This window comes from Schistocerca nitens, chromosome 11 (assembly GCF_023898315.1).
Source record: "Schistocerca nitens isolate TAMUIC-IGC-003100 chromosome 11, iqSchNite1.1, whole genome shotgun sequence".
NCBI classification, from domain to species: Eukaryota; Metazoa; Arthropoda; class Insecta; order Orthoptera; family Acrididae; genus Schistocerca; species Schistocerca nitens.
The window spans coordinates 30,232,106-30,248,983 of record NC_064624.1 but is presented as its reverse complement, the minus strand read 5'-3'; the positions used below and the strand labels follow the sequence as shown (position 1 = coordinate 30,248,983).

Below are 16,878 nucleotides of genomic sequence, written 5' to 3'. Positions count from 1 at the left end.
ACAGACATAATAACGCAATTTTAAAAAAAAAATCACGAAAAAATTAATTCCGGCGCTAATGGGTTAAAGACATATATAGCAAATCTCTTAAGGAAAAACACCTGAGTAAAATAATTGCCATAATCATGGGTCTCCAGTGTTGAGTTTACGAGCCTCAGTGAAGGAAGTGCCATGAATATATTTTTGCTGTCACTTTCTCAAATGCAGAGTTACAAGTACTACATAGTGACTTTGTTTGGAATAATAAGCAGCAAGTCATCACATTTCCTTGGCCTTATACTGAATATTGCGTGGTAATTATAACTATTGACAGTGTTAACGACAAAAACACATTTGATTCATGTTTCTGGAGTATTTAGTAATACAATTTCTTAACATCACAAGCTGCAGATAGGGATTTTTATTTTTCAAATTATCTGTTACCTCAATATAGTACACATTATTGCACTTTTTTCACAATTCTACCACACTTTAATGTTATTTCACAGGCATTACAATTTATTGTCCCCCTACTATGTTCATTATTTTATAGGCCTTGAGGGCACCAACCAGGAAAATCTATGTGCATAAACTAACAATTACTTGTAGTTACTTTCTGATGTGAAGTAATGCATGTGTCTTGAAAGTACCCAACTGAGTGAAACTTTTGTCACAGATGTCACATTTGTGAGGTCCCCTTCCCATGTGGACTAATGCATGTGTCTTGAGATCACCTGATCTAGCAAATGATTTGCCACAAATTTCACATTTGTGAGGTCTTTTCTAGGTGTGTATGAATGATTGTTTCTTGAGATCGCCTGACTCTGCAAAATAATTCCCACAAATCTCACATTTGTGAAGTTTCTTTCCAGTGTGAATTGTTACATGCCTCTTGAGAGTGCCTGACCTAGCAAAGGATTTCCCACAAATCACACATTTGTGAGGTTTCTTTCCAGTGTGAATTAATGTTTGTCTGTTGAGATAGCTTGACGTAGCAACAGATTACCCATAAATCTCACAGTTGTGAGGTTCCTTTCCAGTGTGAATTAATACATGCCTCTTGAGATTCGCTGACCTAGCAAAAGATTTCACACATTTCACACATTTGTGAGGTTTCTTTCCAGTGTGAATTAGTACATGATTCGTGAGATAACCTGATGTAGCAAAACATTTCCCACAAATCTCACATTTGTAGGGTTTCTTTGCAGTGTGAATTAATACATGAGTCTTGAGATAACCTGATGTAGCAAAACATTTCCCACAAATCTGACATTTGTAGGGTTTCTTTCCAGTGTGAAATAATACATGAGTCTTGAGATAACCTGATGTAGTAAAACATTTTCCACAAATCTCACATTTGTGAGGTTTCTTTCCAGTGTGAATTAATACATGAGTCTTGAGACAACCAGATGTAGCAAAACATTTTGCACAAATCTCACATTTGTGAGCTTTCTTTCCAGTGTGAACTAATACATGAGTCTTGAGATAACCTGATGTAGCAAAACATTTCCCACAAATCTCACATTTGTAGGGTTTCTTTCCAGTGTGAATTAATACGTGAGTCCTGAGATAACCTGATGTAGTAAAACATTTTCCACAAATCTCACATTTGTGAGGTTTCTTTCCACTGTGAATTAATACATGAGTCTTGAGACAACCTGATGTAGCAAAACATTTTGCACAAATCTCACATTTGTGAGCCTTCTTTCCAGTGTGAACTAATACGTGAGTCTTGAGACAATCTGATCTAGCAAAACATTTTCCACAAATCTCACATTTGTGAGGTTTGTTTCCAGTGTGAATTAATGTGTGCTTCTTCAGACTGCCTAACAAAGTAAAAGATTTCCCACAAATCTCACATTTGTGAAGTTTCATTCCAGTGTGAATTAATAAATGTGTCTTCAGCTCGCCTGACCTAGCAAACCATTTGGCACAAATACCACATTTGTTGGTTCTGTTTGCAATATGTAGATCAGCCTGGGCACTGACATTAACAGCTGTAGATAAAATTCCATAAGCACTTGTTGCATCATTTGTCATGTGTGTGTTACACATGTCATTAGAGGCCTTCTTTGAAGTTTTCCACGTTTCCTTATATGAAGACTGTTCAATGTGTTCTGTAACAGAAACTTCTGGCTCACTATCCAAGAAGATACTGCTTTGATGCTCATCACTATAGTCATATTTTTCATGGTGGCCAGCAGTTAAGACATGATAATTCTCTCTCATTCTCAAATGTGTTTTCAAACTAACCTTACTGTGAAATACCTCACCACACCACTTACAAACATACAAAGGTGGTTGCATGCCTTCAATGTGCATAAACACATGCATTATGAGTCTGTATTTTGAAGGAAATTTCTGTTGGCAGAAATCACAGCTATATAGATGTAATTCCTTTTCCCTCTTACTACAGTCATATTGGGTGGCTACTGAGTATTCCTTATCAATAATCACATTTTCTGTACCAAACTCATGTGTTGACTTCTCCTCGTCTATCACCGAATCATCCTGGACCAGCCCATGGTGACAAATTTCTTCACATGATATGCCACAGCTCCCACCAGTAGTCTGAGTCAATCTGAAGAGTGAGGACAAGAATGTTAAATGTTGATATATATACAACAAAGAAACAATATTTGAGTGTCCATAAATCCAGTACTATAGGCCACAAGTCATAAAAGTGCATAAGAAATTGCATATTTAGTAACTGTTAATGATTTAAAATTATTATATCCTCCAGAAGGAAAGAACTGATGAGTTAAAAGTGGTTTAAACCGAAATTAACCACAGGAAATTCAATAATGATGAATCTGAGTCACTGCTGATTTCATTTGAAATTTTAAATGAGAGTTAAAATAATTCACTTTCATGTGTTACAATCTTTTCAAAATGCAGTACTAGAAGTTAGCAGTTTACACCAATTTATTAAATGTATCAACAAAATTCTTACATTCAAGGTATTTAAGATTTAATTAAGAGAAATAATTTTTAAATGTTCTTCTCCCATCATCTTTTTTTGTTTCGCAAACACTTTCACCTTTGGAAATGATAAATTTATTTCACCTAATTAACAGATTGTTTTTGTTTGATTCCCAATGAGTAAAGAACTAGCGCAAGCTTCAACATTTTGTTAGGTATCTAGAATGGATGTTAATCAGGTGAATAATGACGGTTCATGAACAAGAATCAATGTCACATCAATCAAGGGAAAAATCTGCATACTGATGAATGAATGTAAATGACACACTTGCAGGTGGTTTTAATCTAAGACTGTGTTTTTGGCACTGCAACTTGTATGAAGCCTTGCACAAATGGAAATACTGTCTGAAAAGATGGAAATAGTTGTAAATTTTCCAGTATATTTGCACTGAGCCTTTTTGAAAATATTTACATCTTCCTAACATCTGGTCATCTGGCATTGCAGAACACCATTGACTGAAGGGCACACATATAAATGGCCACTTCATCACCCATTAGACACTGCTAGCTGACACCACATATTGTGTGGCAGTGGTAACAGCTGATGCATGAGCTACCCCTGTAGTATCTGGGTCCCATTATTCCACCTGCAGTTAAACCCTTTCCCACAGAACAGAACTGTGATGCCTTTCAGGTCCCCAGTATGTGCATCATGTTTGACATGAAAGAGTATGAACTACTGACGGCATGCATACCCAGTGTTATCTTTTGCTCTGCGACTTTTGACTTTTTTGCGTTTTCTTGGGGATATAGTTTTGTGTGGCATGGTATCTGGTAAATTTCGAGTGTTTTTAAACTCTTAATTAGGATCACACGATTTTTTTAACGTAACTGGTATCATGGTGTGTGCCAGATTCTAGAAGTTGACAACTGTATCATTACACATTGTAGCTTTTTTTAAACTGAATTAGGTACAACATGCATTTTCATACATATGGAAGTAAAGTAACTGAACGTTAATAATTAAGAAAGAAATCAAAAAATATGCAAGTAAGGTTTCAGACAAATAGCTTTCTTTTTCTCAAAGTACTAGATATAAAACTTACAATTAAAATTTTATGCTATGCCAGTGAACCATAAACAAACCAGGATAAGAAAGAGAATTTGCTGAAAAATTCTACAATAAGTAAAGTTTGATGTTAATTATCAATTGTTTTAGAGACCTCAATGTAACCATTGTGTAGGTACTGGGTACTTGTGTCATATCCTTAATATTTACTGCACAACTTTTTTGTGGCATGCACATTCATAAACTGTTCATGCAGTGATAATGGAAGTGCACATGTATTTTATCAACACACATACTACAGCCTGGACAGTAACAGTGCTAATGGCTCACACCACTGATGGTTAGAAATTTTGGCACTAAAGCTGTTACCTCTACTTTATTCCTTCCGTTGTTCTCTCGATTCTCAAACCAAAGATCTCTCATCATGAACAAAAACCGTTTCTTACATTATATATATATATATATATATATATATATATATATATATATATATATATATATATATATATATATACCGGTACCCTCTATCCAACAACTAGTTGGGTCAGGGGATTAATGGGACTTCACCACCTTTACTCGGTCTTTCGGCTGAGGCTGGTTGTGACGTGACAAGGCATATATAGGCTAGTATTGTGATGGGGTCACAACTCCCAAAGACTCCCCCCCCCCCGCCGGATTTTATACACCCCAACTGTCTGCGTCCAGTGTAATTCATGGGAAAGTGCGAATGTCTGCAAATGTTTGCGAGCTGTGTAACTGAGGTGAAACGTGGGGACCAGCCCGGTATTCACCTATTAGGATGAGGAAAACCGCCTAAAAAACCCTTCCAGGCTGGCTGGCACACCGGCCCTTCATCGTTAATCCGCTGTGTGGATTCGATCCAGGGTCGCTGTACCTACCCAAATCCAGGAAGCAGCATATTAGTGCTCTTCGCTACCCTTGTGGGTCGTTTGATACATTGCCATGAAAATATAACATCTGCTTCCATCTACTAAGGAAATATTGTCAATGCATTTGATGTCAGGGTTGGAGACTGCTGTTAATACAAGCAAGCCTATAAAAAGCTTTTATCTCAGAAACATCAACATCATGCAAAGAAGGTATGTTCTTTTGAACATTTTTATATTATCAAGATTGTTCCAACACTGTTGAAACCCATCTAAAATTCCTCAAGGGAAAAATACACCTGATTTGTTGTTCAGTGTCTCGATTTCTACCCATCACATTACCACTAAGTACCAGGGCAGGAATCTGCAAAGCAATGTTATATTGTCTAGCACAAACATTGCTTGGGTTGTGCATTTCTCCATTTGAAAGCGTTTCCCCTCCCACAGAAGAAGTAATCATGGTGATATGACTATGTCCTCTGTTATCACCATCACCTCCACCAACACCACCACCACCACCACTGCCACCACCAAGGCCCTGTTGTGAATTTGTATCACCAAGTTTAAAGTCTATTTTTTTACACAGTCCATTGTAGCCAATGTCACGAATCATGATGATGATGATGATAATGTTGATGATGATGATGATGATGACAACACAAACACCCAGTCACCAGGCAGAGAAAGTCCCCAACCTGGCCATGAATTGAACCCGGGACCCCATGATCCAGAAGCAGCAATGCTAGCTACTAGACCATGATCCGCAGACAGAACTCATGGAGAATAACAAGTCCATTCAGGCAGGTTTTAATGATTAGAGAGATGTGGCACACACTGCATATTGTAAAAGACACTAACAGAAGACACGATAACTATTACACTGTAATAACAACAATACACACAAGCTGTTGATAAAAACCTCTGCTTAGTAGCAATCATAGAATGATTGTGGTACCTCTGCAAGACGTCATAGCAACTTTATTATGAATTTATTGAGGGGGAAATTGTCTGATGTTTGGGTGCTGCAGTGTGCACTCTATACTTTGTAGGATGCTGTAACATTGTAATGTAAGGAAAGAGGAGAAACGATCAGAGCGATGATAATGGTGGTTCTGGTACATTTATTGGGATATGATCAGAAGTTACGTGTTCAAAATGGTCCACTGACTCTGCAACATGTTGTATCCATGACATGACATGGTTAACAGTTGCCTACAGCATATTCAGTGTAATCAGATTGAGTGTCATCATATGGTATCTTTCTGATCAGGAATATCTGGATAAATCCGCAATAAATCTTTCAAATATCCCACCATGCACATGTCGCATGAACTTAGGTCGGGGGATCTCTAAGGCCACATATCTTTAAACTGCCTAGATATAATGCGGGTGATACCAAAGATTTCATGAAACCAATAGTTCACTCGACAACTGCCATATCATGCCACCCCATCCCACATCAAAATAATGGTGCAGACACTTGTGGTCTTGAAATGCTTGAATCACGTTACATAACAAGGTCCTTATAAAGTTCAGATGTCTCTGTACACCTAAGAGGTGCTTGACCTGTCACCTACAAGGAACAGCGACTCAGAATGAAGGTGCTTGTGAAATCACACCACACTGGCACATAAGCTGAGTGCAGTGGATGTTCCTGCCCAAGATTTGGGAGGGCAACCCCATATGTGACAGTTCTGTGCATTCATGGTCCCATGCAGAGTAAAATATGCCTTGTACTTCCAAAGAATATTCCCCAGCCAAAAATTACTCTTTTCCAGGCATGCCAAAAATAAAGACAAAGTCACAGCATTGTGGCCTATCCTGGGGCTTCTTTAGCAGCAAATTCTGAGCCTTATAGAGATATTAGTGTGAAATGTGCCACAAAATCTTTTGAACTGTTGACTGGGGGAGGCACAGTAAGAGGCAGTATGTGAGAGTGTGAGTGTGAGTGTGAGAGAGACAGAGAGAGAGAGAGAGAGAGAGAGAGAGAGAGAGAGAGAGAGAGAGAGAGAGGGAGAGAGAGAGAGAGAGAGATCCTGTGACAACTCTAAAACTTAATGCAGAATTTGAGGTATCTGCTGCATGGTCAGCTAAAAGCAACTTGAATGAGTGCTATGGGAATCTGCTGCACCACTAAATTCACCTATTTCTTAAAATTTCTTGATTGTATTCTTCACCATATTTATTGACATGGAGCTCTTCTCAGCCATTTATATCAATGATATTCTTGCAATGCAGTGCTGCTGTTCTGATAAAACAACTGAACCACCCATGCAAGGCGTCTCTTCTCAATAGGCATTTCATTTCATATGGAAACCTTAAACCTTTTTAACTGGGTGTATGTCCAGAAAAGAAAAATTCTCAGATTTCCCAGTTAGGAACGTGCTTTCAAGGATGAAAAACGTTTTAGTGGGTGGAAGTACATTTTTCCATCTTGAAAGATATCGTTACCCTAGGAGCTGTAAACCTCATCAATCCCTTGAATGGTTATGGGTTTATAAGATTGTATAGAACTTTCTGGCAGTTTAGGAATCTGAACCTAGCAAAAATCAAAGCATTTATGAAAGATCTTTGATGTGTGGCAACATGTCCACTACATATTTTCGTATGACGAAAGTATGAACACGAATTCCAACAATTACATCACAGTAGCTTCTAAAGCACTGAAAGATTGTGACGTGCTTTTGTGGGCCAAGCATAGCTTGTGTCACATGATCTCGCCAGCCAATGACAGCAGATATTCAGAGCATAGGAAATGTGATGTCAGCCAATAACAAAATGAATGTGAAGCTGTGCAAACACACAAGCGGAAGACGTTAATTGTTTAAATTACTATACATCAGTACAACTACAAGGAAAGTTAAGTTTTCATATATAATATTGACTTTCTAACAGTTTTTGCTGTTTTTCTGAGGGCACCAGTTTCAATTTTAGCAGCTTTATATTTCTGACAAGTACGATTATAAATTTCACTGATGTGCACCAGACACTTCGTGAGTTACGTGGTTGGATATGTGTTCTGTAGAGCACTTCGACTTCTCCCATAGTAAAGCCGGTTACATGTGAAATCACTCAAGAACTTCGTTCTTGTTTTTGAAAGGCAACTATATTTTTTGCCAGCATTATTGCATAATCTGTCATCAATGAGGAAAGTATAATAATGATGAAAGACTAAACTCGAAACCTCGTCATTTTTTGTATTACCTTTTCAACATATAGCAAATGCAAGTGTGCCACCAAAATTTAAAATATAAGGCATAAATGGCTTGTCCACTGGGCCCAAATTTTTTTCACATTTGCTGGTGGTCAGCGTTAAGTCTTGAATGTGAATATAATGCTCCATGATTTAAGAAAATCATCACACATTCTGACATGCATGATCATCTTGCATAAAAGGAAATTTACTTTGAAAGTAATGCTTCTGAAACCAACATTCGAGATATTTCACCACGTCCTGTTAGAAATGTAACCAGTTGTGACTCCACTCATCAAAATGTGCGCAGGAATGAGATATATTGAAAGAAGTTCATTGTTAGAAAATACTGTAGAATCTTTAACAGCGCTGTCGGCAGATGCCTGTGTGTGCACTTATTCTGTTTATGTGAATGGCTCTTGCAACGAAAGATTTATTTTGGTGATATTCCATCTTTTACGTTTTATTGCTACAGTATTATTCTGCAGTGGCGAACTAAACAATTTTTTTTATTAGTGTATCAGTTCCTAGCAATCAAAATTACAAAAATTTTACTGAAAAACAAAATTAAAAAATTCCTACAATTCTGAAAAATCCCTCATCCGGATCTGAACAGATCTCAGTCCTTTTGTGTGGCTATATTAAAGACAAGGTGTACAACAGTAATCCCAAACCGCCGCTGAGCTGAAAAGCGACATTCAGGTGGTCATCGACGACAATGATGTTCTGACACTTCAGTGGGTATAGCAGAATTTTGCTATTTGGCTGAGCTACATCATCGCCAATGATGGCAGGCATATCGAACACGTCATAACCTAAATCCCAATATCTGTGGTGAAGTTTACATGTTGAATAAAGTGTGTGACCGCTGTAGTTTGTAACTAATTTACGATTTTTTCATATACTTCAATAATTATCAACTTGTATGTTTGCTAAGTGACAGACTGGGTACTGGGCTACATATCCCTCACTGCTATCTGTGTTTTGACTAAGTAATTCAATTACCTATGTTTGTGTGGCTTTCTGCCCAAGTTGAAAGTGAGGTTATTACTTCCTTTGCCATAATGCACAGGAAGTTGAAATCACTGTTAATATTCGTCATCCTTTACACACAGTATCACTCCTTCACTCTCTCATTCTTTCATGGAAACAATTTGTGGTCAAGAGAAAATTTAAGGGACCACTGATTGAAGCTTTCCGCTTTTGATGAGGTTTGTCTACTGGAGAGTGTATATCATCCATGTACACACACTTTAGAACCATTTACTCTAAATGTCTGATTAAATATATTTACTTTGTGATTGATCAAAATGTTTGCAGATAATCACTTTATCGGTTAGTAGTATTAACTCCTCAGGATGTTACACATTGTTTCAATGAATTAAAAATTGTAGTTTAAGAATAAAACAATGAAATGGCTTTTCATCCAAATTTCAAAATCGGCAGGTTAATGTGTAATATCATATCCTACTGATTTCTGTACTCTGTCTTCAAAAAGTATATGCCTGTCTGGTACCCATGTAGGTGCATTTCTTATACACCTGCTGTCAAATGGGACAAGTTACACAGCATAGAGGTCTAGTGAATCCCTTTTAGATATTGCTCAGAAGACTGAAACTTTCATGATCTACAGATGGCAAGTGTTGACTATCTACTTGAGGGTCCTCTGAACACAACTAATAAGACCATTACAAACTTAATTTATCACGCACTGCTCAAATGTAACATTGACACACAGGTGGTCAGTGCATTTTGGCAATCATAGTGTACATAATAGAGTGATACCTTTTGAACCCAGGTAGAAAGTCAATCAGTACTTTCTTGGATTCTTTGACACAGGTAAACCACATGCTGACCAAACTTTCAACATGATTTTGTTTACAGCTGGCAAGATACAAATTACGATAACTGTAGAGTTATGTACAGTCCTTGCCTGGTTTGATGATATTACACTACATTAATACATGTTCCACAGATCCCGAATATGTCACTTTGCAATGTGGAACTTGTAAGTTTAACATTAGATTTCTTTATGCAATACATATTTTTTTAAATTACTATTTCATATTTAAAAATTTATCTACTGAGTAGACGATGTCCTCATTCATAAATACTTTTGATTTGTTTTTAGAAGCTGGTTGGCTATCTGTCTGACTGTTAATTCTACCTGGTAGACGAACAAAGATTTTTCTGGCTGCGCGGTTCATCTCTTTCTGTGCCAAAGTCGGATTTAGCCACTGCTCTTTGCTATTATCTTTGAACTGTGATTCTTGTATTGTGAAGGTACTGCGAACCTCCCTAGTCCCTTAAATAAGTGTCTGCAAGGTGATCTTCAGTGCTTCCCGACTATTATTCTGATTACAGGCTTTTGTGCAATGAATACTTTTCTCTAAATGATGTGACCCTAAAACTTCAAGCTATATGAAAGCAGTGAATGGAAATATGCATTTTAAGTTAATTTATTGATATTTGCAATAACCCTAATTGCGTTAAGATGCTGAACTGACATGTTTCATAAGCTCATGATGTGCGTCTTCAAATTAATTTTTTATCAATGCACACACCCAGAAATTTCAAATATTCTGCTTAGCAACAGATTCCTGTTCAAAATCTATACTTATCAATGGTATTCTGCCATTTACTGCACAGAACAGTGTACACTGTGTTTTCTCAAAACCATCTGCAGACAACCACTTAATTTCCTGAAAGACATAATTCACAGTTTCCTCAGCTAATTCATATTTCTTTGGTGTGATTACTGCATCATCAGAAAAAGAACTAGCTTTGCATCTTCATGAATGTGGAGTGCCAGGTCATGAACATATATTAAGAAAAATATGAGGAACAAACGTGAACACTGTGGGACACCATTCTTCATACCTCCTCAGTTAGAGGATGTAGTGTTATCAAAGCAACATTACCATTTCCGCTCGTTTACATGACCGCGATGCAGCCATTCCTGGATCGACACTAATAGACCTAAAGATTTACTGACTTTAAAAGAAAAGCAATACTACACAATAACAAAAATGATTCAGAAATGAAAGGAGAATGGTAGTGTTCCTCCCTGCCTCAATGCTGTGTTGGGTCCATCAGCATGATCGTAGGTTCTGGAGATAAACTGATACAAAATTATTAACATTAAAGTAAGGAGGAGATGGAGATACTTATGGATAATTTGGCTATATAAGCACACGTTTTTAATGCTACATACGTTTAATATTAAGTTAGAATGGCTGGTGCGTATTAACAAAAGCTTTGTACATAACAGGCAATACTTCATACTAATGTCCTCTCGATGGACCCTGTTCGTAATTAATTACATAAAACTACATGTTCTCTGATTGAAAAAACAATTAGGACATTTAAGAGTATTTTAAGCAAATTTTAAAATTTTTGCAGAACACAGCAAGTCTGCCTTTCATGGAATAGAAACAGTACAAGGTGAATCGCTCAAGGCTTCATTTGTCTTGAAATAACAGAATTCTTTTTTTATATCATTAATCGATAAGTGTACTTAGAGATTTACGACCGCCGGGTGAGAGTGGCAAAGATAAAGAATAAGAGACTCTGCCACTGCTATGTGACGGTTGATTTCTTTTACATTACAATCGTTTGATAACTTCAGGCCATCAGGCGTTTACTGTTGAGCGTATACTAATGTTTGTAGGCCGAAAATTACTAATATTACAAGGTCTGCTAACTTTAGCTCACTATCTCTACTGTTAATTTCAACCTTCTGCATTCTTCCACTTAAATATGATTTAAACCGTTTGTGCATGTCCTGCTCACAACAGGCTTTTAGTACTCCATTGGAAGTGCCATCAGTTCCATGCATGCTTTTACATTGAATGAATTTATTATTTTCCTAATTTCAGTTCGTGAGGTAGTTTGAATTTCAATTTTATCAAATTGCATAGGTATTCCTTCTTCCACGTACAACCTTATATTTTCCTAATGAACAGCTGTATCCTAATTTCTCTACAACATTTAATAAAATGATTATTAAAATTACTTCTGATTTTTGTTAAACTTTTCATTGAGTTTGATAGGAATAGAATCTTTCTGTGATTTCCACTGTCGTGTTTCCTTTCTAGGGATATCCCAAATTGTTTTAATTTTATCATCAGAGGTGCTCATCCAAGACATGGTGCACACACTTCTTGGCTTTTCAATAACTTTTCCTAATACAGTGCAACAGTTTTTTGTAATATTTGGCTCTTACTCGATAATTACTCCTGGCTGTAAAATAAATTTCGATTTTCTGTATACAACGTATTATTATCTCTTTAATAAGTCACAGCTTTTTAGATTGTTTCTTACAATTCAATTTGTTGTTTCCTTTGGGATATTTATTTTCACATTAAATTTGAAATTAGCATCAGCTTCCCTGTAGATCTTGTCCCATTCTGTTTTTAGCTTTACAATTGTTAAATTGAATGCACTATTTTGGAGGACTATTTTGCATTACTTGTATGGAACTTTGTTATATAGTATACCTACATGTGCATCATGAGCATAAGGATCATTCTCAAAAGGGGTAAGTATTTATTTGATTAAATTTACATTCAGTCTATAAAGTATCTTTCTTAGTGCTGCTTTCCTGTACTACCTATGCAGCAAAATCTAAAACTGATGTCAAATTGAAAAAACCAAGAAATACTCCAAGGTAGTTCTATCGGATTTCTTCAGAATATCTACATTGGAAACCCCGGAAACTATAATTTGCTGGTCTGACTGGCAGATGGCACAATAAAGATTCAAAGTATTTCAGATATCGTTGGAAATATCTGACTGGGGACCTATACACAGCTAGAACTATAAAGGTTCCTTTTAGTTTAAGCTCACAGGCACATGCATCTGCATGTTGCTCTAAGCAATATGATTTTTCGTTTCTGAATTTTTCATACTGTCTTCAATTTTAACGTACGAAGTCCCCTCTACTTGCCCACTCCCATCCCTCTTGCCCCTCTGCTCAACTCCCTTTCTCCTCTGCTTTTCTTTCCCCTCCCCTTCCCCTCAATGGTACCTCATCCAACTTCTCTGCACTAAGAGGCAATCTCACAATCTTGTGCTTCATTTCTGGCGCTAAGCTGTGAAGTTCATATCGATTATAAATATGGCAATGACACCTAATCACCTCCAATATCGCCACCTTGGTATATCAGCATTAAATAGAGTTACTCTTCCCTTCCAGCTAAAGTGGAATTTCCTCCTCCTTTGTTCTTGAACTAGAAAATTTCCCCTTTGTTTCTGTAAATTCAACTGGCATTGTCGACCATCAGAGCGCCCTCATTGAATAGTCTCAATAAAGGTAAACACAAGGATTGAAATACATCACTGTTGAGTTCTGCGTGATAATCATCGATTTTTGGGCATGTTCAGATCATTCTGCATGACAGACAGTAAGTGTGTTTCCTCTGCCATACAGTACTTTCAAACCACCATTGATTTTTGAAGCTTGTCACATTTTCTTTATTGCACTATTTTGTTTGAGCCACATCTGATCAAAATAAATAATATGGAACGATTATTTCTTTTCCTGATGCTGTGAATTTATTTCAGAAGTAGCAACATTTAATACAGTATTGGATCCTCCATCAGAAAACATCTTTCATCTTTGCATTTGCTGAATGTGTATGCCAAAGGTTTCAGAACTCTTCCTCTCAATAATTAGCACCTGTGAAAGTTATCTTACAATTTAAAACATCACCTTCATTTTGCCTTGTACGTTCATCGCCATGGTCATGAAATTTCAATATAATACAATGAAGAACATCTTTCTAGAGATCTTCCAAATCCGTTTCCGGACACAGGTTTCCATACACCGCACTTATGTAAATATTCTCAGTAAAGTTCATGGTCAAACACCAGACACTTATGTTGTTGAAGTCTGCAGAGCTGGGCGAACGCAAGCGCACGCGCACGCGCGCGCGCACGCGGTGGGGCTGAGGGGCAGACGGGCGACGGCGCGCGCGCGCGGTGGGGCAGAGGGGCGGACGGGCGACGGCGCGCGCGCGCGGTGGGGCAGAGGGGCGGACGGGCGACGGCGCGCGCGCGCGGTGGGGCAGAGGGGCGGACGGGCGACGGCGCGCGCGCGCGCGGTGGGGCAGAGGGGCGGACGGGCGACGGCGCGCGCGCGCGCGGTGGGGCAGAGGGGCGGACGGGCGACGGCGCGCGCGCGCGCGGTGGGGCAGAGGGGCGGACGGGCGACGGCGCGCGCGCGCGCGGTGGGGCAGAGGGGCGGACGGGCGACGGCGCGCGCGCGCGCGGTGGGGCAGAGGGGCGGACGGGCGACGGCGCGCGCGCGCGCGGTGGGGCAGAGGGGCGGACGGGCGACGGCGCGCGCGCGCGCGGTGGGGCAGAGGGGCGGACGGGCGACGGCGCGCGCGCGCGCGGTGGGGCAGAGGGGCGGACGGGCGACGGCGCGCGCGCGCGCGGTGGGGCAGAGGGGCGGACGGGCGACGGCGCGCGCGCGCGGTGGGGCAGAGGGGGAGACGGGCGACGGCGCGCGCGCGCGGTGGGGCAGAGGGGGAGACGGGCGACCGGGCGCGCGCGGTGGGGCAGAGGGGGAGACGGGCGACCGGGCGCGCGCGCTCTGTGGGGCTGAGCGGCAGACGGGCGACCGGGCGCGCGCGCTCTGTGGGGCTGAGCGGCAGACGGGCGACCGGGCGCGCGCGCTCTGTGGGGCTGAGCGGCAGACGGGCGACCGGGCGCGCGCGCGCTCTGTGGGGCTGAGCGGCAGACGGGCGACCGGGCGCGCGCGCGCTCTGTGGGGCTGAGCGGCAGACGGGCGACCGGGCGCGCGCGCGCTCTGTGGGGCTGAGCGGCAGACGGGCGACCGGGCGCGCGCGCGCTCTGTGGGGCTGAGCGGCAGACGGGCGACCGGGCGCGCGCGCGCTCTGTGGGGCTGAGCGGCAGACGGGCGACCGGGCGCGCGCGCGCTCTGTGGGGCTGAGCGGCAGACGGGCGACCGGGCGCGCGCGCGCTCTGTGGGGCTGAGCGGCAGACGGGCGACCGGGCGCGCGCGCGCTCTGTGGGGCTGAGCGGCAGACGGGCGACCGGGCGCGCGCGCGCTCTGTGGGGCTGAGCGGCAGACGGGCGACCGGGCGCGCGCGCGCTCTGTGGGGCTGAGCGGCAGACGGGCGACCGGGCGCGCGCGCGCTCTGTGGGGCTGAGCGGCAGACGGGCGACCGGGCGCGCGCGCGCTCTGTGGGGCTGAGCGGCAGACGGGCGACCGGGCGCGCGCGCGCTCTGTGGGGCTGAGCGGCAGACGGGCGACCGGGCGCGCGCGCGCTCTGTGGGGCTGAGCGGCAGACGGGCGACCGGGCGCGCGCGCGCTCTGTGGGGCTGAGCGGCAGACGGGCGACCGGGCGCGCGCGCGCTCTGTGGGGCTGAGCGGCAGACGGGCGACCGGGCGCGCGCGCGCTCTGTGGGGCTGAGCGGCAGACGGGCGACCGGGCGCGCGCGCGCTCTGTGGGGCTGAGCGGCAGACGGGCGACCGGGCGCGCGCGCGCGCGCTCTGTGGGGCTGAGCGGCAGACGGGCGACCGGGCGCGCGCGCGCGCGCTCTGTGGGGCTGAGCGGCAGACGGGCGACCGGGCGCGCGCGCGCGCGCTCTGTGGGGCTGAGCGGCAGACGGGCGACCGGGCGCGCGCGCGCGCGCTCTGTGGGGCTGAGCGGCAGACGGGCGACCGGGCGCGCGCGCGCGCGCTCTGTGGGGCTGAGCGGCAGACGGGCGACCGGGCGCGCGCGCGCGCGCGCTCTGTGGGGCTGAGCGGCAGACGGGCGACCGGGCGCGCGCGCGCGCGCGCTCTGTGGGGCTGAGCGGCAGACGGGCGACCGGGCGCGCGCGCGCGCGCGCTCTGTGGGGCTGAGCGGCAGACGGGCGACCGGGCGCGCGCGCGCGCGCGCTCTGTGGGGCTGAGCGGCAGACGGGCGACCGGGCGCGCGCGCGCGCGCGCTCTGTGGGGCTGAGCGGCAGACGGGCGACCGGGCGCGCGCGCGCGCGCGCTCTGTGGGGCTGAGCGGCAGACGGGCGACCGGCGCGCGCGCGCGCTCTGTGGGGCTGAGCGGCAGACGGGCGACCGGGCGCGCGCGCGCTCTGTGGGGCTGAGCGGGAGACGGGCGACCGGGCGCGCGCGCGCTCTGTGGGGCTGAGCGGGAGACGGGCGACCGGGCGCGCGCGCGCTCTGTGGGGCTGAGCGGGAGACGGGCGACCGGGCGCGCGCGCGCTCTGTGGGGCTGAGCGGGAGACGGGCGACCGGGCGCGCGCGCGCTCTGTGGGGCTGAGCGGGAGACGGGCGACCGGGCGCGCGCGCGCTCTGTGGGGCTGAGCGGGAGACGGGCGACCGGGCGCGCGCGCGCTCTGTGGGGCTGAGCGGGAGACGGGCGACCGGGCGCGCGCGCTCTGTGGGGCTGAGCGGGAGACGGGCGACCGGGGCGCGCGCGCTCTGTGGGGCTGAGCGGGAGACGGGCGACCGGGCGCGCGCGCTCTGTGGGGCTGAGCGGGAGACGGGCGACCGGGCGCGCGCGCTCTGTGGGGCTGAGCGGGAGACGGGCGACCGGGCGCGCGCGCTCTGTGGGGCTGAGCGGGAGACGGGCGACCGGGCGCGCGCGCTCTGTGGGGCTGAGCGGGAGACGGGCGACCGGGCGCGCGCGCTCTGTGGGGCTGAGCGGGAGACGGGCGACCGGGCGCGCGCGCTCTGTGGGGCTGAGCGGGAGACGGGCGACCGGGCGCGCGCGCTCTGTGGGGCTGAGCGGGAGACGGGCGACCGGGCGCGCGCGCTCTGTGGGGCTGAGCGGGAGACGGGCGACCGGGCGCGCGCG

The 16,878-nt window shown here is 44.9% G+C and overlaps 1 protein-coding gene across 10 annotated transcripts in view; it reads right to left on the bottom strand.

Moving 5' to 3' along the window:
* Positions 1-384: 384 nt before the first annotated feature.
* LOC126213128 (zinc finger protein 492-like) overlaps positions 385-16,878 on the bottom strand; it is an 84,335-nt gene continuing 67,841 nt past the window's right edge. For 7 of the 10 annotated variants that reach the window (XM_049940735.1, XM_049940741.1, XM_049940736.1 and 4 more), the window contains one exon: positions 385-2,560. In XM_049940735.1, coding sequence (XP_049796692.1) covers positions 982-2,560 — 1,579 coding nt within the window. In that variant the 3' untranslated portion in view covers positions 385-981. The remainder of the gene's footprint in view (positions 2,561-16,878) is intronic. The other 3 variants (XM_049940739.1, XM_049940744.1, XM_049940743.1) reach the window with 3 other exon arrangements.